This window comes from Erinaceus europaeus, chromosome 3 (genome assembly GCF_950295315.1).
Source record: "Erinaceus europaeus chromosome 3, mEriEur2.1, whole genome shotgun sequence".
In the NCBI taxonomy this organism is placed as follows: domain Eukaryota; kingdom Metazoa; phylum Chordata; class Mammalia; order Eulipotyphla; family Erinaceidae; genus Erinaceus; species Erinaceus europaeus.
The window spans coordinates 152,469,289-152,495,127 of NC_080164.1; the positions used below are offsets into that span (position 1 = coordinate 152,469,289).

At 41.1% G+C, this 25,839-nt stretch overlaps 1 protein-coding gene across 2 annotated transcripts in view; it reads left to right on the plus strand.

Annotated features, from left to right (window-relative positions):
- BEND4 (BEN domain containing 4) overlaps positions 1–8,674 on the plus strand; it is a 47,828-nt gene extending 39,154 nt beyond the window's left edge. The window contains exons 4-5 of one of the 2 annotated variants that reach the window (XM_060188116.1): positions 457–697; positions 4,467–8,674. In XM_060188116.1, the coding sequence (XP_060044099.1) occupies positions 457–697; positions 4,467–4,684 (459 nt within the window). In that variant the 3' untranslated portion in view covers positions 4,685–8,674. The remainder of the gene's footprint in view (positions 1–456; positions 698–4,466) is intronic. The other variant, XM_060188118.1, reaches the window with a different exon arrangement.
- Positions 8,675–25,839: the final 17,165 nt, after the last annotated feature.

Here is a 25,839-nt window from a genome sequence, read left to right on the forward strand (position 1 = left end):
GCTAGTACCACCCTCTGAAAATAGACCACCAACATCATTCCTGAAAGTACTTAACTGCCAACCAGAGGATGAAGAGACCTGTTTGATCACACTCTTCAAAGTCATTTTTTTGCATATTTTTATAGATTGAAAAGGAAAGTTAGAGGTTATATTTAAATAGTGTTCTCTGTCATTGGATCTTGACACATTTTAACCTACCTGTTAAAATACAAGTTATAAATAGTTCCTCTTTCAAAGGTGTTCATTATACCTCATTGGCTCTTGTTATAGAAAATGCAAATGTAATTTGAAAAGTGCCCGTTGTGAGGGTGAGCAATTACTTGGGCTCTTCACTGCCTGGTTCATTGTCAGCATAGCCACTTGGTGAAAAAAGCATGTTTGCCTTTGAAATGGAGATGGCCTCAGATTCCAGCTGGCTGGCTAAGCAGGTAATGAGAACATATTTTGTTTTTCCAGGGGAGCAAGCAGCTGTTGAACAACTACCCTGTGTACATAACGAGCAAGCAGTGGGACGAGGCTGTAAATTCTTCAAAGAAAGATGGGAGACGACTCCTTCGATACCTCATCAGATTTGTTTTCACAACCGATGAGCTTAAGTACTCATGCGGCCTTGGGAAAAGGAAAAGGTCAGTGCAGTCAGGAGAGACAGGTCCTGAAAGACGCCCTCTGGATCCAGTTAAAGTAACATGCCTCCGAGGTACTGCATCCTTCCACTCAGTGTTGCCATCTGTGATCTCATCTCACCACATTGGCTGTGGCTCCCCATGCAAGTGTTCAGCCTTTATTGTATTTTGGTGTTTGTTTGTTTTGTTTTGTTTGTTTCCTTTCTCTCTCTCTCTCTCTCTTTTCTTCTCCCCCTCCCCAACCCCCCATTGAGACCTTATAGGCTTCATGTGGCCCATCTGCTTGGCATCGGAAATTCCTTAAGAAATCATTTGCTTTAGCCTTGGTGTTCTCACTTGCCGGCACATAAGCATTACATAGCACCTCATGCTTCACGCTTTAAATTCAGATTCTCTTTGCTACCAGAGAAGGCCCCCTCCTTCAAAACTGGAGTGTTAGAAAAAGCACAGAGGAAGGGGAGACATGGGGTTTTAGCAGTGAGTGAAATGATAGATCCCATTTCCATATGCAGCCTGTGGCCTGCTGCCTTACCCCTTTCTACCGTTCTAAGACTATTTCCCCAGCACCCTTAAATTTATTTAGAATTAGTTTTTCTAAGTGCCTAAGGTGTATCTCTCAAACTTTATTCTGTTACTACTTTAAATTTTTTTATTTTGTTCTTTTATTTTCCATATATATAATTTATTTACTTTAGTTTGTTATGTTATAAGATTACACTGTAGTTATAAGATTACACTGCACCTACCACCAGAGTTCCATCTCCTTATACCTCCATCAATAACCCTCCTTCTCACAAAGTCTTAAGAGAGTTTGCAGTATGGGAAACTGCCTCTAAGTTTGTATTTTAAATGAATAAATAATACCATTTCAACAGTACTAGCAGCCGATGAAAGCATCTAGAGATACACAGTTGATTCAGTAGGTGCAAGTAAATAGTCTTAGATGAGTAAAACTCTTACAGTGCCAACTAAGCACCATTCACACCTGAAAAACTATCAGAAAGCTCAGATGAACTTACATCATTAACTAGCAGTTGTATTGGTTGAAAAGACAATTTACTCTGGACAAGGATCAGATTATTCCCTGGAGAGAAAGTCACAGTCAAAAACAGTATCACTGGTAGGTCCTGGGTTTCCCAAAAGCACATCCCTTCCTCCTGGGATGCCCACTGTGATGTATTTGCAAGGCTGGCCTTTCTGGGATGTAGCTGAGGCCCACCTGAGCTTCTGGGTCAGCAGGCTTGGGACTAGGGTGGACATGGGGCATGGGGCATGCATTGCTGCTCATCACTGGCCACCGCCGATGTCCCCACTCCCCCCAGCCTCGTTGATGCTCACACAGGTGGCACTTGTTTATGAAAAACACCTGGAATGAAAACCATTATCATTTAAGTACACGTGCTCCAGGATGGCCCCTATTGGCCAATCTGAAAATTCCATTTATTCAGAGGACCAGGGTCTGTCCTAGCAAGCTGATCCATTTTCTTTATTCCCCAACATCATCAAAGATGACAAGAGTTACCCATTGAAAGTAACAAGAGGCATCCATGAACTTGGGGAGTCTCCTGAGAATCATGGAGTACATTCAGGGAAGTTGTAAGATAAGGGGTCTCAGAACTGTATTCCTTTCTAGAAATTCTTAAAACACACTTTACATTTGAACTAGTATGTCAGTAGGACTGAGGATTTCATATAAATTCCAAAGCATTAGTGCTTCGACCCCACTGAGACACAGGTGTAGGCCAGGCTGCCTAACCAGAGACGTATTCTCCCACTCTCTTGGGATCACTCACTACCAGCCAGCCTCTGGGTGGAGAATACAGAGACAAGAGACAGTGAGTGGTTGTCAGAGCAGCTGGTTATAGCATTTATATGTCTGCCCCCAAGACTGAAGTTCTATCTGTGGCTTAGCTGGGGTTCCCTTCCTAAGGGACTCCCTACCAAGGGACTCCCTGGGTAGATGTTCTTTTAAGTGAGCAAAACTTGAACAGGCAAAGAAACCTCAGAACTTTGGAGTCTAGTGATGAAAGCACGGTGTCTTGGAATAGAATCAAATTCAGCCTGTCTTACTCCCAAAGGTGGTTTGACCCTAGAGAGAAGAGTGTCAGTGAAGATTCCTCATGTCTGTAACAAGAAGAACTCTCCTCTTAGGTTTGGCTAGTCTCTGCTGTGGTACTAGGGAAGTCCTATCACAGCAGTGGATCTGAGGAAGGGCAGCGATAGGCATGTCACACACCAGCATCATAATTCTTTTCGACTTTACTTTCTAGAGCTCACATGAGATAAGAGCATATAAACAGAGATAGGGAAACTACCTACACAGTTATTGATACTCAGTGAATATGGTGGGGGAGGGGCTTGAGGAAGACAGAAGAGGAGTAATAGAAAATAGAATTCTTGACTTCTGGAGCCAAACATCTGGCTTAAGATTTGAGAACAGTTCTGAACAGCTGAAAACACATCCTTTTGCTTGCATCTGCTCATAAATTTTCCTCAAACCCCAGTGGGGAAATGTCTAATATTTGAGGCTTCTAGACTGCCTTCCTTCTAACTACCCAGCATTATAATGACCATGACCAGGATCTGAGAATTCTGTGATTTCCAGGCCTGCACTCTAGGACAACCTATCTGGATCCTGGCAGTTTTGCAGGTTGAGGAACTGAAGAAACTGTTCTTTCTACTGGAAAGACAAGTCAGGCACTCACCTCAGGCACAGAGTTAAAGATGCTAAACAAACTCAGCCTTGTCCCTTATTCTCCTTAGCTAAACTCTACTGGGAGGAGCACAGTTCAGCTCATGAGGTATTTTTTCATGCAAGTACTTCAAAGCATTAACTCCTAAGGACAAATTGAGCTGGAATTTAATAAAAGTAACTTCTAATTCAGTCCTACCACCAGAACTAATGTCTTGTACAGGGAGCAGTGTTGGAATGGAAACTGTAGGTGATAGTCACCTTAAATTTTCAGTCAGCTGTTCAAAAAACAGCTTGTTGTAACTGTTACTTCATTTCACAAGTGTTTATATGAAAACAACCCCATAGTCTATATATATCCTGACCACTGAGAACACATATTCTCTCAATCCAAGGAAAAGTGAGTTTGTCCCACTGGAATCTAAACTGCTTTTTATGTCTCTACTCTTTCTAGTAGCTCAGTGCTTTCTAGTAAAATTAAATATTTGGAGGAAATCTCATTTATAAGATAATTATTAGTGTGTATAGATATCACTAGTATTAAAATAAGTAGATTAGTAAATAAGAGTACATTTTTAAGTTGTGGAAACCTAAGCTAAAACTCAGTTTCTCACTCATGGAGTTTGATACTTTATTGAACTTAAATCTAAAAATCAGTAGCTGGTTAAAAATTATCATGCTAACGATATTTGCTGTGCATCTGAAGATATAATTCTAATCATGAGGACAGATAACAATACGGGTTTTTAGGGAAGAGATAGATAGGATAATGGTCATGCAAAGAGACTCTCATGCCTGAGGCTCAAAAGTCCCAGGTTCAGTCCCCCTCAACACCATGAAACAGAGATGAGCAATACTCTGGTTAAAAAAAGACTATGGGTTTTGAAATGTACTGTGTAACTTTTGTAATATCCATGTCTTAAAATTCAGTTTACTTTTCATTTCAACAGCAAATGCTCCTTACATCTGAGTAGACAGTTAATAATTTTTGGCTCTAACAAGTGACACCATCATGGCATTACATCTGAGTTCCCACAAAGCTTTTCTTCTAGAGCTTCTGTTAAATTTAAGCAGCCTGTCTTATCATCCTCTGCAAAATCCATCTGTCTTTATCTCTCTCTCTCTTTTTTTTTTTTTGTATATTCCCACAGAATTCATTAGGATGCACTGCACCTCCAACCCTGACTGGTGGATGCCATCCGAGGAACAAATAAACAAAGTCTTCAGTGATGCTGTGGGCCATGCCCGCCAGGGGCGAGCAGTGGGGACTTTCCTACACAACGGCGGCTCATTTTATGAAGGCATTGATCACCAGGCTTCCCAGGATGAAGTCTTCAGTAAAAATTCCCAGGATGGGTCTGGGGATTAGTAAGCAAGATCTTTCTACTGGTCGGTTCTCTTGAGAATTCTGATTGTGTATATCTTGTTACCATCATCACCTTTGAGTCCACAAAGCATGTCATGCTGTCAGCACTTACACATCCTAAATCTTAACTCTTAACCAATTGCCATAGTTCTCAAACAAATCCATTATAGGGTTGTTTGGGAAGTCTATGGAGCCTACAAAAGACTTCCATAATATGTCATAAAAGAGGGGAAAAAAGCCACCATTGATTTTAAATAGTTGGATGTGAGGGTGATCTGGCTGCAACATCTGTCACCCCATTGATCACCAGGGTTGATTTTAAATAGTTACTGGATAGATGGTAAGAATGAAAAGAACAGATGTGTTCTTGGTCACCTGTCTGACATGCTCTAGTGCTGCTTCCTGAGCAGAGCTGGGCCTCACAGAATTTGAGTTAGTATTCCTACCCATAGAAGAAGGTAGAAACATTATTTTAAGAGGCAAGGAGCAATTATTCTCTTATTTTAATTCAAATAATTTGTCATTTTGTTTTCCAAAAAGTTGAACTCATTCTTTGCAGCAAAGACATTAAGAAAAGTGTTATCTTTACGCTGACAGTAGCTTATTATTAAAAAATAAGCCAGAGAACAGAGAACACTATATAGACGGTGATCAGTTAAAATTCAGTTATTCTCCTTAGTTATTTTTACAGAAAGAAAAGTCTGCTGTGTTGATCAGGAAGGCACTATATGATCTCTGGAGTTTACAAACAAATGGTTTTGTCAATCAGGAAACATCCAAAGATCCAAAATTGTTTTTTCAAGTGCTTGATTTCATCAACTCATAGATCCACAGCTTCCACAGCCTTAAAGCAGGCTCTGTTGACATAATACCAAAGTGATGGGTTGAACAAGAATTTCACCCAATTAGTTGGTACACTGCAGCCCAAACAAGTGGAGTGACTGACAGTGTTCACTTAATTTACTAGGTGTTCTGGAATTGTATATACACAGCTTCAAGACCATTCTGATAACTATGCATTGGGCTTGTCTGTAATTTCTCTGAAGGTTGAAATCTTTCTGTGCTGAGTTAATCTTTAGCATTTACATAAGACTTATGTTTCCCTTTGTTGCTGATGAAAAATGTTTTATCCCAACTGTTCTGTGCTTCCTTCCCCCCAGTGCCCCCCCAAACTGCAAGCTCTAAGTTTATGTTAAGTGACTCTCACCTATTTTCCCGTTTAATTTGTTGTGCTCTATATGTGAAACTAGTAATGCCTTTGGAACCTTTTTTTTTTTTTTTTAATGCTATAGAGATGCTGGGATCCACTTCTGAGAGTTTCACGTCTGGATGTCAAGAGAGTTTTCTGTTATCACATGCAAATCACCATGTTCTTTGTAGCACAAAGGAGGGCTCAATTTCAGGCATATACATTATGACTAAGGGTTTTGAAAATCAGTTGGAAATTCACATGGTTTATGAACACTCATTTATAAAAACTTTTTTAAAAACAAGCCACTTTGTCAGAGCTATCCTTTACAATTTTTTGGTCAAAATTATCCTTTACATTCAATAGTTATATCTACTTTATGCATAACCCTAACAGTAGCTCTTTAGCTTTTAGCTATTAGCTTTCATCCATTGAAAAGCTTAGTGTTCGTTGGGATGATCACCTGCTGGATATGTTAAACAGTGTTTAGAGAATTATCAGTCCTACTGAGGCAAATTTGTTGAAATCTGGAAGTTAGAGAAACAAAAGGCAAATATGATGCTACTTGTGGGAACCACATGCTTAATTTTATGGCTACCAAGGTAGAAAAATACTTGGGGTTCTTAGAGGTCTAAGAAGTTAATATCTTACATTCTTTGGCAATAAGAAATCTTGTTCAGATGAAAAATACCTCTTTACTGGTGTCTATCTTTCCATCTTACCACCCTTTTTTGCACTGGACTTTTATTTACTATTGAATTCATTGTCTTTTTTTTTTTTTCTTACATCAGTGCTAGTTAACAACTGCTTTGAGAACAAACAAAAACCTTCCAACTCTAATCATTTCCCTTTAAGACTGAGAATTCCTCATATTTCTACACCTAAGGGTCCTCTTGGGGCAGCCCCATAGTAGGGCTCCTGGAAGGCATGGGTGAGAGCATGTCTTCAGTCCCCCTCCATAGCCTTATGTGTTGGCATATTTACAGATGAAGTGCCTGCACCACTTGGAGGAGACCTCAGTTTGACTGTAATTATAATCTGAAGAGGCTATGACATAAGCAATGCCTCCCTAGTCTTGTTGCAACAACCTGTGTTCCAAAGGCATACTTGGTCCCTTTTCCCTCCACACCTGTTCCAGGTGAATTAGTTCTTCATGGTCTTTTTTTTTTTTTTAATACTTTGAATATTTCAAAGTGATGGAACAACTGCCTATTGGCCATCTTTTATGCATGTGAGGTAAGCAAGGCCTAGGATGAAGACTGATTTACCCAACATCATACTGCCTCTTCTGGCTCTGGGACCTTCAATCCCCACCTTCAGCTGGTTGTTTCATCCCACTTTTTGCACCTGGTGTAGTTGCTGTTCTTTTAGCCTACCCCTACCAAGCACTAAAAGCCACATAGACTGTGTTTCAGTCTCTGGTAGCCATTGTGCCATCTCATCCCCTTGTTCATGATCCATGCCCACTCTGAAGTTGCCCTTTTAAGCTGGTGTGTTACTTGGCTGTCTACATGGTCTCTTGAACTTAAGTCAGGGATTATAAAGGACATCCTCTTATTTTCTGGGGAAGTTTAGCAAGGTTAAAAAAGATCTTTAATACAGTGGCTGTTGTCATTGCCATCAGCCTTTCTGTCTTTCTCTTTAGAAACCTGAAGATGTTATTTGTTTTTCTTAATTCTATTTTCTACATCTTTGTCTACTGGATAAGTTGCCTTCATCACGAAAAACTTAGTCTCATAGCAACTTTTAGAATTCTTCATTGAGTTGTTTTAGCATTGGAATAGAACAGGCTGGATTTAATCAGTTCAGAATGCAGCTGCACTCCACTTTCTGAAACCAAAGATAAGAGACCCGGTATTTCTGTCAGTTACCTGGTAAGCTCTGGAACTCCATGCATCCAATGAATTCATGTCTGTCTACCAACAGTGGCAGGGTCTTGATATGTCATCTCTTCCCAGGTTAAATAAAGTCATTTCACAATGTACACCATGTGACTCACAGAGATTTGAAGCCCCAAGTGCCATTCATCGGGCTCATGATAACCCTTCATTGATTGGTATTGGAGGGAACTGGGGAGAGGGAAAGTAGTCTTAAGTTGTTACTAATGTCTCACTTCTCACTGTCTCTCTGGCAGGCACACTAGTCAGATTTCCTGGTTTAACCTCAGTTATTAAGTTCTTTGAAGAAAAAATGTATACCACCCCTTTTTATTTGAAACATTTCATCCAGCCCTTGAGCCCAAATATCAGTCTTTCAGTGCTTCTTGTACTAACACCACTTGTATTTCATCAAGCTTTACCAGAATGTAGAGTATATTATTAGAGCATCTTAAGAAACTTGTTCTCATCTCTCCTTTGGAAAAATTGAGACTTGTATCTGCCTCATATTGTTGGACCAGTGGGTGGGTGACTATATTCTTCGCCTTTCTTAGCCTTTCATTATTCATAAACACTCGAGCTTAAGAAATTTCTCTCACAATTTAAAGGAAACACAGGTTCACACAGTATATATCTTAACCCTATTACTTTGCAAGTCACCCCAGCAACTATTATCAGAAGGTCTTCCCAAATCTAGACAGTAATCAAAACTTGGGTCCCCTGGTTTTATTTACTGACACACTTAATGGCTTGTTCTCCTTTCTGTTGCTATCAGAAAGTGGATGAAGTGGTGTGGGAGATGGCGCAGTGATAAAGCTTTGGACTCTCAAGCATGAGGTCCTGAGTTCGATCCCTGGCAGCACATGTGCCAGAGTGATGTCTGATTCTTTCTCTCTCCTCCTATCTTTCTCACTAATAAGTAAATAAAATCTTTTTTTAAAAAAAGAAAGTAGATGAAGCATCAAGAAGTCTTTTGAAAAAGTAAACATACGCTGTCCTCACTTGAGTTCTGCCATTGATACTCAAGAACCTAAAACTAATACTCACTACCTCCTTAGTTTCTTCTTAGACTTAACACATTAAACAAAAAAATCACTTGAATAAGTTCATTTTTAGAAAGTACTTAAAACAACTTTTCTTGCCCATTGTGTCATTTCACAATACAGGTCAGCAGTATTTGACAGCTCATATATACAATTTTTTGGAAATGTAATGAAAAATAATTTTGCACATATGGTGTAAGTCTTGCAGGTGTATGTTTTATGTGGTGACACTTGGCAAAACATGTCAGGTAGAATGCTTGAGTCAGAACTCTAATGTAAATGTCTCTAAACAGCAGTTTCTATCATATTTTTGTAAATATAGTGATGGTTTCTTTCAGTCATGTAAGTACTGGATAAAAATATCCACTTTGCTTGGAATAATGGAAATTCAGCCAGTGGCATTGAATCGCCTGTGTTTTATAGAACTGAGATAATGATGGATGCAAAAATAACAACTCATCAACATTTGCCTTCTAATAAGTAAAATTCATGACTGCACTGTTGGCTTTCCACCACAGAACCACTATCACCCTCTATAGTATAGTCAGTTACAAGAAACATTGAGAGGACTGGACTTCTATCATCTAATGACCAGGTTGGTCAGTTTGGCTATTCAAGCACTAAATTACCAAATCTTTGTGGTAAAAGAGTAGTTTTTCTCATGACCATCTGTAGCTGGCTAGACTAAGGGCTAGGTTTCTCTGTCACAATTCGCCACATTGCAATAAAAATACATCTGCTAATTAAATTCACTCTGAATCCTTAGTCTCTTAATAATTGCCCTCATTCAAGTAGCCAGTTGAATTTTGACCACATAGCAAAACTATTTTGGCCTGTTTAAAACCACTAGCAACAATATTAATAGTGGTATAACTGAGTTTTTATGTGCCAAGTATTCTGCTAAACACTTTAATCCTGAAGCCACCTGTTGAGGCTATTATTGATAAGAACCCCCATTGTTGATAAGTAGCTGTCCAAGACATTCAACTAGCCAAAGGTCCACATTGAGCTTATTAAGCGAAAGTCTAGTTTTCTCCAGTAGTCAAAGCAAAGTTCTTAGAACCTCATCAACATTTTGGATTGAATTTGAGTTTTCCTGTTGATGGACAGTTGACATCTGTGTTATTAAAACCCACCTTTCGCATATGTTTCTTAAGAGAATAGAAAGCATATATCCAGTGAGAACTGCTAAGGTTTTTGCATAAAGCTTGACTTTAAGATCCTCTGCTGAGGTCTATAAAAAAATTGAAAGTAGTGGGTAAATTCATTCATTTGTTCACATTTATTTCATAGGTTCCCAGTACATAATACAGGGAAATAGAAATAGCAAAAGTCTAAACTGAGTGAAGTGATACTTTTGGGGACGCCAATACATTAGACATGGCACTGGGCATCAGCTAGCCAATGTTCCTTTCATTTTCCACATTTATTATATTTGTAACCTTAGATTTGTTGCATCTGGTTTAAAAAAGGATTTTAATTTATGAAGTCACTGTGAGAAATGTTCTGAAGACTTTGTAGGAAAATACTATAACCTGTTGACTATTTCCTGTGGTTTGAACTTTAACATCTCATCTGGTGTGTTTAAATTTAAGAGCAGGTCAAGGTCATGATGGGCTTGACTTGCCTTTTTGGGGGAACATGGAATACCAGACCATGTAATATGGGTCTTGAATTGGTCAAAATTTATTGGTCCAGTCTGACCCTTCCCAATTTAAGCACTGCCTCTTTGTTTCTCCTCTCTGGAACTTCATGTAGCAGCCTAACACTGGGGCCAACTTGCCTTTACTCTATTTTCTATGATGAACCACTTGTGGAGAAACTGTGACAAATTCATTGACCCTAATATTTTTATTGTTGGAGTCTTATTATTGTTGAATAATTTCTATCGGATTGTACTGTGTAGAGTTAATACCCGCTAGGGATATGTTAATAAAACTATAAATGCATAGTGTAATATAGAATAGCAAGATTTTTTTGGTGAGCAATTTATATAGAGTAAGTTGTTTTTTAAGTGTTAGGCACATTTCTTTTAGGAACTTAAAATGTTATAAGAGTTTTTTAAGCATTCAATATTTTTAATTATAAGAAACATTTGTTACTAGAGCCAGTTATTTCAGGTGTTCTAATTAAAGTATTGATTTTATTACCTCACATACCTCTAGAATGCCACATGTTCTGTTGAAGATAAAATTGCACAATAAATGTTAAGTCTCTGTGTTTTAACTTGGTTTTCACATCTTTCTGTAATTCATTGAAAAAAATGTTTTTTTTAATTAATAATGAGGGAACACTGACAAAAACCATAGGATAAGAGGAATACAACTCCACACAATTCCCACCACCAGAACTCCGTATCCCATCCCCTCCCCTGATAGCTTTCCTATTCTTTATCCCTCTGGGAGTATGGACTCATTGTGGGATGAGATTGTGGGATTGCAGAAGGTGGAAAGGTCATTGTGGGATCAGAAAATGGAAGGTCATTGTGGGATGCAGAAGGTGGAAGGTCTGGCTTCTGTAATTGCTTCCCCACTGAACATGTGTGTTGGCAGGTCAATCCATACTCCCAGCCTGTCTCTTTTCCCTAGTGGGGTGGGGTTCTGGGGAAGCGGGGCTTCAGGACACATTGATGGGGTCGACTGCCCATTTGAGGGCCCCCATAGGACCTTACCCTCAATGTGGATCAACAACAGTAGAGAATGTTCCATCCTCTGAACGGGAGGCTGGACAGCATACTCTACCACCTGAGGAAAATTCTCTTATTTTTTTTGCCTCCAGGGTTATTGCTGGGGCTTGCACTATGCATCCACTGCTCTTGGAGGCTATTTTTCCCATTTTGTTGCCCTTGTGCTTGTTGTAGTTGTTATTGTTGTCATAGCTGTCGCTGTTGTTGGATAGGACAGAGAAATGGAGAGAGGAGGGGAAGACAGGAGGAGAGAAAGACAACTGCAGACCTGCTTCACAGCTTGCGAAGCGCCCTGTGCGCTTTAACCGGCTGCGCTACAGCCCGACTCCTGAAAATTCTTTTTAAGAGAAAACTATTCTCCCTGAAACTAAGGCTTTTCTGCTTATCCCTCAATACCAAGATTAAGGACATGCAGCATAATCCTTGTTCTTATGGCCATTTGTATATTTTCACTGTGAATGTACTATTCAGATTCTTTATCCACTTCATTTAGTAAAAATATTAAATGGTGTAATCACTTTGAAAAAATATATACACTTCCTTTTAAATTTGAGTGTTGATTTTATCATTTGATGTAGCAGTTCCACTCGAGAATTAAGAGCATACATACATCTTAGGGGCCAGGTGGTGGCGCACTCGGTTAAGCGCACATATTACCAAGAGCAAGGATCTGGGTTCAAGCCCCCGCTCCCTACTTGCAGGGTGGGGTCTGCTTCATGAGCAGTGAAGCAGGTCTGTAGGTGTCTTACCTCTCTCCAGCTCCCATCCTTCATCAATGTCTCTCTGTTCCATTTAATAAAAATTAGAAAAAAAAAAGTGTGTAAAAAAAATGGCTGCAGGGAACAGTGGATTTGTAGTGCCAGCATCAAGCCCCTGTAACCCTAGTGGCAATTAAGAAAAGGAAGGACAACATATACCTACACAAAAACTGGTATACAGTTCATATTAGCATTATAATGAGCAAAATAATGGGAACACTTCAGCTGTCAATAAAAGATAAACGAAATATATAGCCGCACAATGAAATATTTGGCCATAAAGAGACAAAGTACTGATACATAGAACATAGATGAAACTTGAAAAAAACTTTTATAAGAAATAAAATTTATTTACAACAACAATGAAAAAACAAGGGCAACAAAAGGGAAAATAAGTAAATATAAAAAAAATAAAATTTATTAATAAAAGAAGCCAAAAATACCACAACATGTGTAATGTACAGAAATTTACTTATATGAAATAATAATTCATATAAGTGAATTTACTTATGTAATATAATATATAATCTGTATAGTTCACTTATACAGAAATGTCAGGACTTAAGCAAATATTAAAGAGTGCTGTTCAGTACACCACTCCCATAATTAAGGGATAGTATGATATAATATCTTCAAAGTTATTTACTGAGGACCCCTATGTACATGGTACCCTATCACACACCACGTCCCAAGACCTCGAGTAATATAACCCATAGCTGATTATCTATTTGGACAGAATGGACAAAGATCTATTATAAACCATGAAAAAAATCCCAACTTTTGCCAAGCAGTTTGTTCTCCCAAAGGTTATTGCTGGGGCTTGGTGCCTGCATGACAGATCCACTGCCTCTGCTGCCAGTGACCACTCTTTGCTTTTGTCTTCCCAATTTGTTTTTTTTATTAGAGCAGAGAGAAGTTGAGAGGGATTGAGAAGAGTGAGGGAAAGGTATCTGCAGATCTACTTTTATCACTTGTGAAACCTCCCCGTGCAGATGAGGACTTGCACCCTAGTTCTTGTGCAAAGTATTGTGTGTTCAACCACATGTGCCATTGTCCAGCCCCCATAAAATTATATTTAAAAAGATGATTCAAGCATACAAGAGAAAGTGCCACCAAATCTGAGCCTCATACCAAAACTATTAAATTTGACCATCTCGGTCAAAGTAGATGCCATTTGAAGGAGAGATTTTTTTTATATATATTTATTTTCCCTTTTGTTGCCCTTGTTTCACATTGTTGTGGTTATTGTTGTTATTGATGTCATTGCTGTTGGATAGGACAGAGAGAAATAGAGGGGGGGAGACAGAAAGAGGGAGAGAAAGACACCTGCAGACCTGCTTCACCACTTGTGAAGGGGCTCCCCTGCAGGTAGGGAGCCAGGGGCTTAAGCCGGTCCTTGTGCTTTGCGCCACATGCGCTTAATCCGCTGCGCCACCACCCGACTCCCGAAGGAAAGATTTTTTTTATTTACAAAATGGAAATATTGGGGGTCCGGCAGTAGTGCAGCGGGTTAAGCGCACATGGCACAAAGCGCAAAGACGGGGTAAGGATCCCCATTCGAGGTCGTGGCTCCCCACCTGCGGGGGAGTCACTTCACAGCCGGTGAGGCAGGTCTGCAGGTGTCTGTCTGTCTCTCCCCGTCTCTGTCTTCTTTCCTCTCTCCATTTCTCTCTGTCCTAACCAACAACGATATCAATAACAAGAATAACCACAACTATGCTAAAACAACAAGAGCAACAAAAAGGAAAAAAGTAGCCTCCAGGAGTAGTGGATTCATGGTGCAGGCACCAAACCCCAGCAATAACCCTGGAGATAAAAGAAAGAAAAAAAAAGGAAATGTTGACTATAGGATAAGGGGTACAACTACACACAATGCCCACCATTAGAACTCCGTATCCAATCCCCTCCCCTGATAGCTTTCCTGTTCTTTATCCCTCTGGAAGTATGGACCTAGGGTCATTATGGGATGCAGAAGGTGGAAGGTCTGGCTTCTGTATTTGCTTCCCTGGTGTACATGGATGTTGGCAGATTGATCCATATTCCCAGCCTGTCTCTCTCTTTCCCTAGTGGGGCAGGGATGAAGGAAAGATTTATGTGTATATGATTTGCAGTATCCCCAAGTTTTTTTTTCACCTTTAAGAATACTTAGGAAAATCTTTGATGATATATATATTATATATGTGTGTGTGTGTGTGTGTATATATATATATATATATATATATATATTTACTGGATAGAGACAAAAACTGGGAGGAGAGATAGGAAGGAAAAGAGGCAGACACCTGTAGCCATGCTTCACCACTTGTGAAGCTTTCCCCAAACAGGTAGGGTCCAGGGCCTCGAACCTGGGCCCTTGCATATCGTAATGGGTGAGCCTAACCAGATGCACGGTCACCTGGCCCCTTAGGGAAATCTTCATTAATCTTTAGGGACCATTTGTTTAATGAAGATGTGTATAATCCTAATGAAAATTATAAAAGAAGTTATTTCTCTGAAGTATCATTATTGACTGAAAGCTCTGGATAGGAGGAATCTAAAGATTTCCTAAGTCATCAAACAAAAAGTTGCAATCATCTCTATGGAAAAGTCCAGAAAATTTTTACTAACTTGCTCAAGGTCAAGCAACTATTTACCAGAAATGTCTTATGTGAATATTGTATAAAGCTGATTCCATTCCCTAGAACCATGCTGTTTTTATAGCCACTTGTCTAAATTTCTGGTATTTCCCTTTCTTCATTGGCTGCCAAGAAGCCCAATGTTAAGCTAAAATTTTAGTTGCAGCTTCCACTAGCTTTTTGTTGTTGTTGTTTGTTCTGTTATGCTTATTCTCTGTAATCATCAGTCATTCCTTTTCTATTCTTGTCTTTGCATTTATCTTTGAAAGCTTATTGTAACATTTTCTTGTTAAAAAGCTGTCTATTTCTACCTGGAGATGAGGTCGAGATAAATTGCAGTTTTCAAAAGTAGACCTCAGAAATGAGAGCTCTCAGGATTTTCTAGGAAATTATTGGATCTCCGAAAGCTTATACATGATCCCATGTTAAGAACTCCTAGGCCCTCTGTGTTCAGAATCAGTTTTCCCTAAAAACATATCTTACATGTCTTTGTTTCTTTTTATAGCACTGTTGACTAGTCATTAGAGTAAAACGTACTGTTCTAAAATGTTAAATGGAATGCCCAACTTATTTGTCAAAAAGGGAGTATCAAAAAGACAAGTGGACTTATGTTCCAAAAATGAAAATTCCACCATTATTTAAAAATGTGCCTCAATCAGGTAACGTGTACTCAACCAGGTGTGCCACCACCCGGCCCCCTCCATGTTTGTTTTTAATAAGACTGATGTGGTGTTAATTGTTGGAAAAGTCATGACATTCTTTTTCTATGCAAAAATGCATCAAGACTTTTCCAACAACCCAATAAATTCCTTCAATGGCTGTTACTCCAGAAAGCTAGTCATCACTCCTTCAAACCTGAGTGATAGGTGCACCTGGTTGAATACATACATGACCACGCAAAGGACCCCACCTACAGGGGAGAAGCTTCACAAGTGGGGAAGCAGGTCCGCAGGTGTTTACCTTCCACTCCTACTCTCTTTCTCCTCTCTCCTCTAAATTTCTCTTTGTCCTATAAATAAAATAGGGGGGAGGGAAGGAAAAAATGCCCATAGGAATGGTGAATTCGTAGTGCTGACACCAAGCCCTAATAATAACCCTAGTGGCAAATAAATAAATAAGTATAAAATAATTAAAATTTTTAAAAAGGAGAGGCAGCCCTCCTCACCTAGCTCCTATTACATGCCCTTCAATCACTCCAAAGCTAACCTTTTCAGACAAAGTAAGGATAAGAGCAAGAGACTGGCATACTTCAATGATGACTCTTTAGTTAACAACCAGGCCGCCCCCTCATTTGGGCCCTAGTTAGGGAGTCCTGGGATTCCCAAACAAACATGGTGGGCCTAGACCTCTAACAGATCCCTCTCACCACAGTTACTGGTCACCTCCATCAGGAACAACGTAATGGACCCCTTTGTGGGCCCCTATAGGACCTTGCCCTCAATGTGAATCAACATGGTAGGGAATGTTCCATTCTCCAAAGGGAGGTTGGGCAACATACTCTATCTATTACCCGAGGAAGATGGGTCCTGAAATTAGTGCAGCCTGGAATGTTCCTATGACCAATCCATGACCACAATGCGAGATTAGAGCTATAGGGATGCAGAGGTTACATAAGGCTTCTATGCTGAATATGGGCCCCAGATCAAACTGACAAGGTTTACAGTTAACAATATTTGGGAGCTACAATATTTAGGAGCTACTCTCTTCCCTGATACAACTTTCTAGTCCCTTTTCCAACTATGACACTGTCTCCCCAGACAAGAACCTAGGTCCACCTGCATATTAGCTGTTAGGCTCAGGCAAAAACTAGTAAAGTCATGGGCCCCTTGGAATACACCTAAAATAGACCTACTAGCTTTTTCCAAAATAGACAACACCCCAGATCTTCATCTGCAATATTCTTGCCTTTAGGTTCATGATTAGTCAACAATTTGTTCTGCTTTATATCTTAACTCTTTTTCAGCCACAAGCTTCCAGATACCATAATGCCAAGCTGACTACCCTGGGCAGGTGATCCCACATGAATGTGTCCTGGAGCCCCACCTCCCTGCCCCACTAGGGAAAGAGAGAGACAGGCTGGGAGTATGGATTGACCTGCCAATGTCCATGTTCAGTGGGGAAGCAATTACAGAAGCCAGACCTTCCACCTTCTGTACCCCACAATGATCCTGGGTCCACACCCCCAGAAGGATAAAGAATAGGGAAGCTATCAAGGGAGGGGGTTGGATATGGAGCTCTGGTGGTGGGCATTGTGTGTAGTTGTACCCCTCTAATTCTATAATCTTGTCAATGTTTGCATTTTTTTAAATAAAAATTTAAAAAATAAAAAAAGGAGAGGCAGGTGGTACACCTATTACCAAGCACAAGGACCTGGGTTTGAGCCCTTGCTCCCCACCTGTGGGGGGCTGCTTCTGGTGCAGTGAAGCAGATCTGCAGGCATCTAACTTTCTCTCCCTCTATCTCCCTGCCCTCTCTCAACTTCTCTGTCCTATCTAATAATAAAAAAAAAAATAGAAAAAAAGAAACTGAGTGATAACTAGGTGGATAGAGGATGCTTGGGTGGAGATTTCCATTCAGAACCAAATATACACGGCCTGTCCATTGTAGTGTGTAGTGCATCTATGAAGTCAGCTATAGCTTTCATGGGAGCTACATTATAAAGTTACTCTGCTTTTCTTTAGATCTTTTATTCTCTTTGCCATTTTAATTATCAGATGCTTTGGCAAGCTTAATTTATTTTTAAGCTGGATTTAATTTTCTTAGTTTTCTGGATCTGAAGGTCTATCACCTTTTTCAGTTTTGGTGGGTTTTTGGCTAATATTTCTTCAAATAAGAATTCTGTCCAAGAAGAAAGAAAAAAGAATTCTGTTCCTATTCCTCTCTTCTCTTTCTAGCAATTCTATGGTATGAATGTGTTCCTCTTGGTGGTTTGCCATAACTCATATTATTTTTCATATTTTTTTTCTGTTTGCTGGGTTTTCTGTGCCCCATCCTCCAGGTCACCATTTCAATCCTTACCTTCTTTTTTTTATTTTTTTTTTAAAAAAATTGATAGTGGGTTACAGGATTGCAAGATTACAGGATGTAGTTCCACACCATACTTCCCACCAAAGGTCTGTGTCCCCCACCCTCCCACCTCCCAATTTAACTTTCACAAAGTTAGAAACAGTTTGTATCTGGTGTTTGTTTGTTTGTTGTTATTGTTTTGGTAAGTACATGCATACCAGTTATCTGGATTCCACCTATTGAATAAAATTGGTAAGTACAGTTAACAATATTTATACCACTTTCCCATATTTGGGAGCTACTCTCTTATCTGATCCAGCTTTCTGGTCCTTTTTCCAACCATGACATCATCTTCCCAGACAATAACTAGAATCCACCTGCATATCAGATTTCAGGCTCAGGGGAAAACAAACAAACAAATAAAAAACAAGTACACGAGTATAGCCACAGGCCCTTTGGAATATAACTAAAATATGCCTACTAGCTATCTACAAAATGGAGGAGCCCCCCCCCCCCAACTCTTCATCTGCACTGTCCCAGCCTTTAGGTCCATGATTGGTCAACAATTTATTTGGCTTTGTATGTTAACTCTCTTTTCAGCCACCAGGTTCCAGATGCTAGCATGATCCCAACCAGACTTCCCTGGACAGATGACCCCACCAATGTGTCCTGGAGCTCCACTTTCCCAGAACCCCACCCCACTAGGGAAAGAGAGAGGCAGGCTGGGAGTATGGATCGACCTGTCAACACCTGGTGGTGGGAATTGTGTGGAGTTGTACCCCTCCTATCCTATGGTTTTGTCAATGTTTCCTTTTTATAAATAAAAAATTTAAAAAAAAAACATTCAGTAGTTGTGTTTCATCTCCTTTCACTAAACATAGTCTCCAGTTTTATTTTGTCCCAATGAACACAAACTGTCTTTTGATTGCAGAGTACTATTCCATGGAGTAAATATCCCGTAATTTCTTTAGCCAGTTAACTATTAATAGGCATTTAGGCTGCTTCCACTCTTTTGGCTACTGTGAATAATGCAGCTATGAGCATAAGGGTGCATATGTCCCTTTGAATTAGTGTTTTGGATAAATGCTTTAGAGTGATATTGCTGGGTCATAAGGTAATTCCATTTATTTTATTTATTTATGTATTTATTCCTTTTGTTGCCCTTGTTTTATTGTTGTAGTTATTATTGATCATTGTTGGATAGGACAGAGAGAAATGGAGAGAGGAGGGGAAGACAAAGGGGGGAGAGTAGACACCTGCAAACCTGCTTCACCACTTGTGAAGTGACTCCTGTGCAGGTGGGGAACCGGGGCTCGAACCTGGATCCTTACCCTGGTCTTTGTGCTTTGTGCCACGTGTGCTTAACCTGCTGTGCTACTGCCCAACTCCTAATTCCATTTTTATTTGTTGAAGGACTCTCCAGACAGTATTCCGAAGGTGCTGCACAAGTTTGCAATCCCAACACCAGTAGAGCAGAGCCCCTTTTTCTCCACCTTACCAACACCTATCATTTCCTGTTTTGCTGATGTAAGTCATTCTTAGGTATGAGCTGGAATCTCAGTATAGCTTTAATTTGCATTTCTCTAATGATATGTGAAGGGGAGCTTTTTTTTTTCATGTCTGTGAGCTATGTATATCTCTTTGGAAATTGCTTTGCTCTATGAACCACTTTTTTTTTTTTTTATACAATGGAAATTTTGACAAAACCATAGAATAAGAGGGGTAAATTTCACACATTCCCACCACCAGAACTCTGTATCCCATCCCATCCCTTGAAAGCTTTCCTATTCTTTTTTTTAAATTTTTATTTATAAAATGTAAATATTGACAAGACTACAGGATAAGAGGGGTACAATTACACACAATGCCCACCACCAGAGCTCCATATCCAACCCCCTCCCTTGATAGCTTCCCTATTCTTTATCCCTCTGGGAGTGTGGACCCAGGATCATTGTGGGGTACAGAAGGTGGAAGGTCTGGCTTCTGTAATTGCTTCCCCACTGAACATGGACTTTGGCAGGTCAATCCATACTCCCAGCCTGTCTCTCTCTTTCCCTAGTGGGGCAGGGATGTGGGGAGGTGGGGCTCCAGGACACATTCATGTGGGATCACCTGCCCAGGGTAGTCAGCTTGGCATTATGGTATCTGGAAGCTTGTGGCTGAAAAAGAGTTAAGATATAAAGCAGGGAGTCGGGTGTAGCTCAGCGAGTTAAGCGCAGGTGGCGCAAAGCACAAAGATCGGCATAAGGATCCCAGTTCGAGCCCCCGGCTCCCCACCTGCAGGGGAGTCGCTTCACAGGTGGTGAAGCAGGTCCACAGGTGTCTATCTTTCTCTCCCCCTCTCTTCCCCTCCTCTCTACATTTCTCTCTGTCCTATCCAACAACGATGACAGCAATAACAACAACAATGATAAGCAACAAGGGCAACAAAAGGGAAAATAAATAAATGTAAAAAAAAAAAGATATAAAGCAGAACAAATTGTTGACTAATCATGAACCTAAAGGCAAGAATATTGCAGGTGAAGATTTGGGGTGTCTATTTGGAAAAAGCTAGTAGGTCTACTTTAGGTATATTCCAAGGGGCCCATGACTTTACTAGTTTTTGTCTGAGCCTGACAGAATATGCAAGTGGACCTATGTTGTCAATTAACGTAAAAAGGGGTTTGGTGGTTGAGGCGTGTAGAAGGATTCACAGCGGGAGCTGGGAACTGGTTTAATCAACACACGGTTTATTAGGGTGAAACAGGTAAAAGGCAAAATAAGCAATTATCATCAAGGGTTAGGCATACGCTAGGTCTATAAAGTCTGAATATGGTTATCAAAGTTTAGTCCCACAAGATAAACAATTATAAGTTCTGGTAACGGTTGCTCATGGCTGTAGAGGGGTCTAAAACTTTACCGGCTAGCAGAGTCACAGGTGTTCAGTTCCCAGGAGAAAAAGACATGGTGGATGGATGCCTGGAGCCTGACCAGGAGAAGCCATAGCCAAAGAGAGTGAGAGTTCTGGCTGGCTGACCTTTTAAGTCTATTCAGCCTACCCACAATGCTTTGCACACCAGCACTGTCTGTATCTACCTACAGTCCATCATGCGCCTGCACAGATCACTGCATACTCTGTCAGCCTTCTGTCACCAAAGCTGACATCAGCACTGTGTCGGGGCTTCCGTCCATGGTCATATTGCATCAACACAGACCTAGGTTCTTGTCTGGGGAGACAGTGTTATAGTTGGAAAAAGGACTAGAAACCTGTATCGGGGAAGAGAGTAGCTCCTAAATATTGTAGCTCCCAAATATTGTTAACTGTAAACCTTGTCAGTTTGATCTGGGGCCCATATTCAGCATAGAAGCCTATGTAACCTCTGCATCCCTGTAGGTCTAATCTCGTATTCTGTGGTCATGGCTAGGAACATTCCAGGCTGCACTAATTTCAGGGCCCATCTTCCTTGGGTAGTAGGTAGAGTATGTTTCTCAACCTCCCTTTGGAGAATGAAACATTCCCTACCATTTTTTATCTTCATTGAGGGCAAGGTCCTATAGGGGCCCACATAGGAGGACCACTTTTTATTGCTATTTTTTCTTTTTTGTAGAGCTGTATAATTTTTTATAGATGTTTGATATCTGTTGCTTCTCAGATGTGTGTTGTGTAAATATCTTCTCCCATTTACTGGGTTGCCAGGCTCCTGGTTATCCTTGTGTAGTTTGCATTTGATGTGTAGAAGCTTTTGAGTTTTATGCAATCACATTATTTACTCTTGTTTTCATTTCCCATGCCTGGGGGGTTGAGTCTCCAAATACATTTTCAATGTAAAGATTCTGCAAAGTTTCACCAATGCTTACTTCTATAAAATTTAGTTTCTGTTTAGTTCCTAGGTCTTTGATCCATATTGATTTTCATATTTGTTGTTAAGTGATAGTCTACTTTTACTTTTATACATGTGACTGCCCAGTTTCCCCAGAACTATGTGTTGAAGAGAAGTTCTTTACCCCCATTGAATGGTTTTGGCCCTTTTGTCATATATTAGATGAGTGATATACGTGGGCTTACTTCTGGGTTCTTGATTCTGTTCCATTGATCCAAGTGTCCATTTTTATGTCAGTCCAATGCTCTTTTAATTACTATTGCTTTGTAATATAAACTGAAATTGAGCATGATACTTCCATTTTTCCCTTTTTCCTCAGAAGTGCTTTGGCTATTTGTGGTGTTTTTGGTTCTACACACATTTTTCGAAGAGTAGCTCAATTTCCATGGAAAATGCCACTGGCATCTTGATAGGGGTTGCATTGAAATTGCTTTTGGTAGAAAAGTCATTTTTAAAAATTTTCTTCTTATTTATTTATTTTGCTTCCAGGGTTATTGCTGGGGCTCGGTGCCTGCACTACAAATCCACTGCTCCTGGAGGTCATTTTTCCTATTTTGTTGCCGCTGTTGTTATTATTATTGTTGTCATTGCTGCTGCTGTTGCTGGATAGGACAGAGAGAAACCGAGATAGGAGGGGAGACAGAGAGGGGGAGAGAAAGATAGAGACTTTCACAGCACCACAGCTATGCCACCGCGGTTTAGGTCTTCTCCTGAGTTTCCTGGTTAGATCTCTGTCCCCCGGTGTCCCTCCCTGCCGCTGCTCCAGATTCTGAGGGCAGTAGCAATGGAGACTCAGAGTTGCACTTGGTGAGTCTCACGGGAGTCCTCTCCTCCCTTCAGCTGTCCCCTTGTTGGTGGAACAGACTGGAGGTGGTGTCTCAGCTGATAAACCGCCGGACTGTTACCAGCCATTTAGTCTCTCCCTAGACTCCTCTCTGTCACCAGCCACGTGTGTTTGCACTCACCGGTGATTTGCTGGGTTCCTGTAGTTGTTCTACTCCTGTCTTGTTTTGGTCCCAGGTGGTCTTCTTTGGTATTCCTAATTGATCCGGAGAGGAGAGGAGAGAAACAGATCTGCTGCTGCTCATAACCCCGCCTCCGGAAGTCCAGGATTGAGTTTTTTATTGTCCTTTCCTGTCACACCTCATTTGGATGCAGAAATACCACCAATTTCTGTGTATTGACTTTATATCCTATTACTTTGCTGAGTTTATTATTTTCAGAAGTATTTTTAGTGGGGTCTTTGGAGTTCTCTGTCATCAGCAAATAGTGATGCTTTGATTTCATCCTTTTCAATATATATATCTCTGATATTTCTTTTCTTATTGACAGAAGGACCTCAAATGCTATGCTGAATAACAGTGGTGATAGTGGACATCATTGTAAGATTCCCAATTTTAGGGAGAAAACTTTCAGCTTTTCCCCATTGAAAATGATATCTGTGGGTTTGTCATAAATGATCTTTATTATATTGAGGAACTGACCTTCTATTATCAATTTCTGGAGGCCTTTTATAGGTGTTGGGTTTTGTCAAATGCGTTTTCAGATCAACTGATATGACTATGTGATTTTATCTTTCTTTTTGTTGATATGGTCTATTACATTGACTTGGGAATGCTTCTGAGGGAAGAATCCACTTGATCTTGGTGAATTTTTTTTTTAATTGAGACAGCGATAAACTAAAGGGGAGGGGAGATAGAGAGGGAAAGAGACAGAGATACCTGCCCGTTTCACCACTCATTCTTCTTCTAGCGTTTGCCCTTCTTCCGTAGCCAGTCAACAGCATCAGGTTGAGCCTGATGTAAAGTTTCGAGACCTCCTTTGAATCTGGAGAGGTGGCAGTCGTTGACTATGTGGGTCATAGTCTGTCTGTAGCCGCAGGGGCAGTTCGGGTCGTCTCTGGCTCCCCAGCGGTGGAACATAGGCGCACCGGCCATGGCCTGTTCAATAGCGAATGAGGAGGGCCCAATCATAATGTGCTAGGTCAAAGCCGGGTTGGCGCTTGCAGGGGTCTGTGATGAGGTGTTTCTTCCTCAGCTGACTGTCAACTCTGTTTCCAAGAGTCTGGAACAGAGTTGGTGTAGGGGACCAGATTGGGTGACGAGACGTTAAGCATTGGACACGGTGGGCGAAGATATCCGCGTATATTGGCAGGTCCGGTCGAGCGTAGACGTGGGAAATGAACTTAGATGATGCCGCATCCCGACGAATATCTGGCAGGGCGATGTTGCTAAGAACTGGCAGCCATGGAACCGGGGTGGAACGGATGGTTCCAGAAATTATCCTCATGGAGGAATATAATTTGGAATCGACCAAGTGAACATGGGGGCTACGGAACCATACTGGGGCACAGTATTCTGCAGTGGAATAGCATAATGCCAGAGATGATGATCGTAGTGTGGAAGCGCTCGCGCCCCATGAGGAGCTGGCCAGTCTTGCAATGATGTTATTCCTCGCGCCCACCTTTGCTGCAGTTTTTATGAGATGTTCGTGAAATGACAGAGTGCGATGGAGAGTAACGCCAAGATAGACTGGCTAGGCTTCATGCCGGATTCTCGTATCGCCAAGCTGCACATTAAGCTCACGCGAGGCCGAGGCATGGTATAGATGGAAAACAGATGATACCGTTATTGCAGTGCTAGGGATTAGTCACCATTTTTTACAGTAATCAGATATCAGAGACATGTCTTTCGTGAGTGTTTCCTCGAGGATGTCGAACTTTGATGCCTGAGTTGCACAGCAGATGTCATCGGCGTAGATGAACTTCCTTGAAGAAGTTTCTGGGAGGTCATTGATGTAAATATTGAATAGTGTAGGAGCCAGAACAGAGCCCTGGGGGAGGCCACTTGAGACAAGTCTCCATCTGCTAGACTTGTCACCCAGATGCACCCGGAATCTTCTGTTTTGGAGAAGAAACGATATAGTGTTGGCCACCCATGGAGGCAGGCATCTTGAGATCTTGACTAGGAGACCATGGTGCCAAACCGTGTCATAGGCTGCTGTGAGATCAACAAAGACAGCACCCGTCTTTAAATTCTTCTGGAATCCATTCTCAATGTAAGTTGAGAGGGCCAGGGTTTGTTCACAGGTAGATCTTCCTGGGCGGAAACCAGCTTGGGCGGGTGATAGAAATTTCTCTGTAAGATGAGAAATACGTGACAGAAGCAGCCTCTCGAGGAGTTTGTAACACACGGAGAGGAGAGAAATTGGTCTATAGCTGGCGGCCAGTGTTGGGTCTTTCTTTGGTTTCAAAACCGCTATAATCTTCGTGCGACGCCAAACTTTGGGCATAGACTCAGATTCCAAGATATGGGACAGGAATGAAGCGAGCCACTTCTTTGCCGCGGGACCCAGGTTAAGAATGAGTTCTGGGGTGATGTTATCATAGCCAGCAGCTGTTCCTGGTTTAACCCTCTTCAAAGCATCTTCCAGTTCAGACAGTGTAAAGGGAGAGAGTTTTGGAGATGGACAAGATAAATGGAAGTGGGATGACCACTCATGGGAAATTTCTCTTTTCCAGACTGGGTCGATCTTAGCACGTCCAACTTGAGTTAGGTGACTGGCCACTGAGTTTGGAGATACGGGAGGATGGGAGACAGAGGGGGTTGGCTACCGGCACCCAGTCTGTGAAGAAGCTTCCAGGCCTTCCTACTTGAGTGGGTGAAGTTCAGACTTTCCGTGAGTTGTTGCCAGTGGGCTTGGCATGCTGCATCTAGGGAGGCAATGAGATGGTCGGCCACATCTGGGTCGCCCGACTCATCATACTTCTTTAGTAGTTGCTCACATTCAGCATCAAGACAAGGCGTATAGTTAGCACGTCTCCCACGAGGAATAGCTTGGGAAGCTGCTTTGAAGATGGCTTGGCGGAAGCGCCTGTAGGAATCTTCAGAGGGGTTAGAGTTAATTGGAATTGCAGGAATAGATTTGTTGGTAAGATCACTGAACAGACGCCAGTTTGCTTTCCGAAAGTTCCATCTTAGTTTCTCCGAGCACAGAATCAGTGGGAGCTGGAGACCAATGTGGATGATAGCTGGGCGGTGATGACTGTGCGGGAAGATCTTGAGAACTTGTCTTGTAGCGGGAAAGGCTTGGCCGTTGACTGTGCTAATCCAGCACAGGTCGGG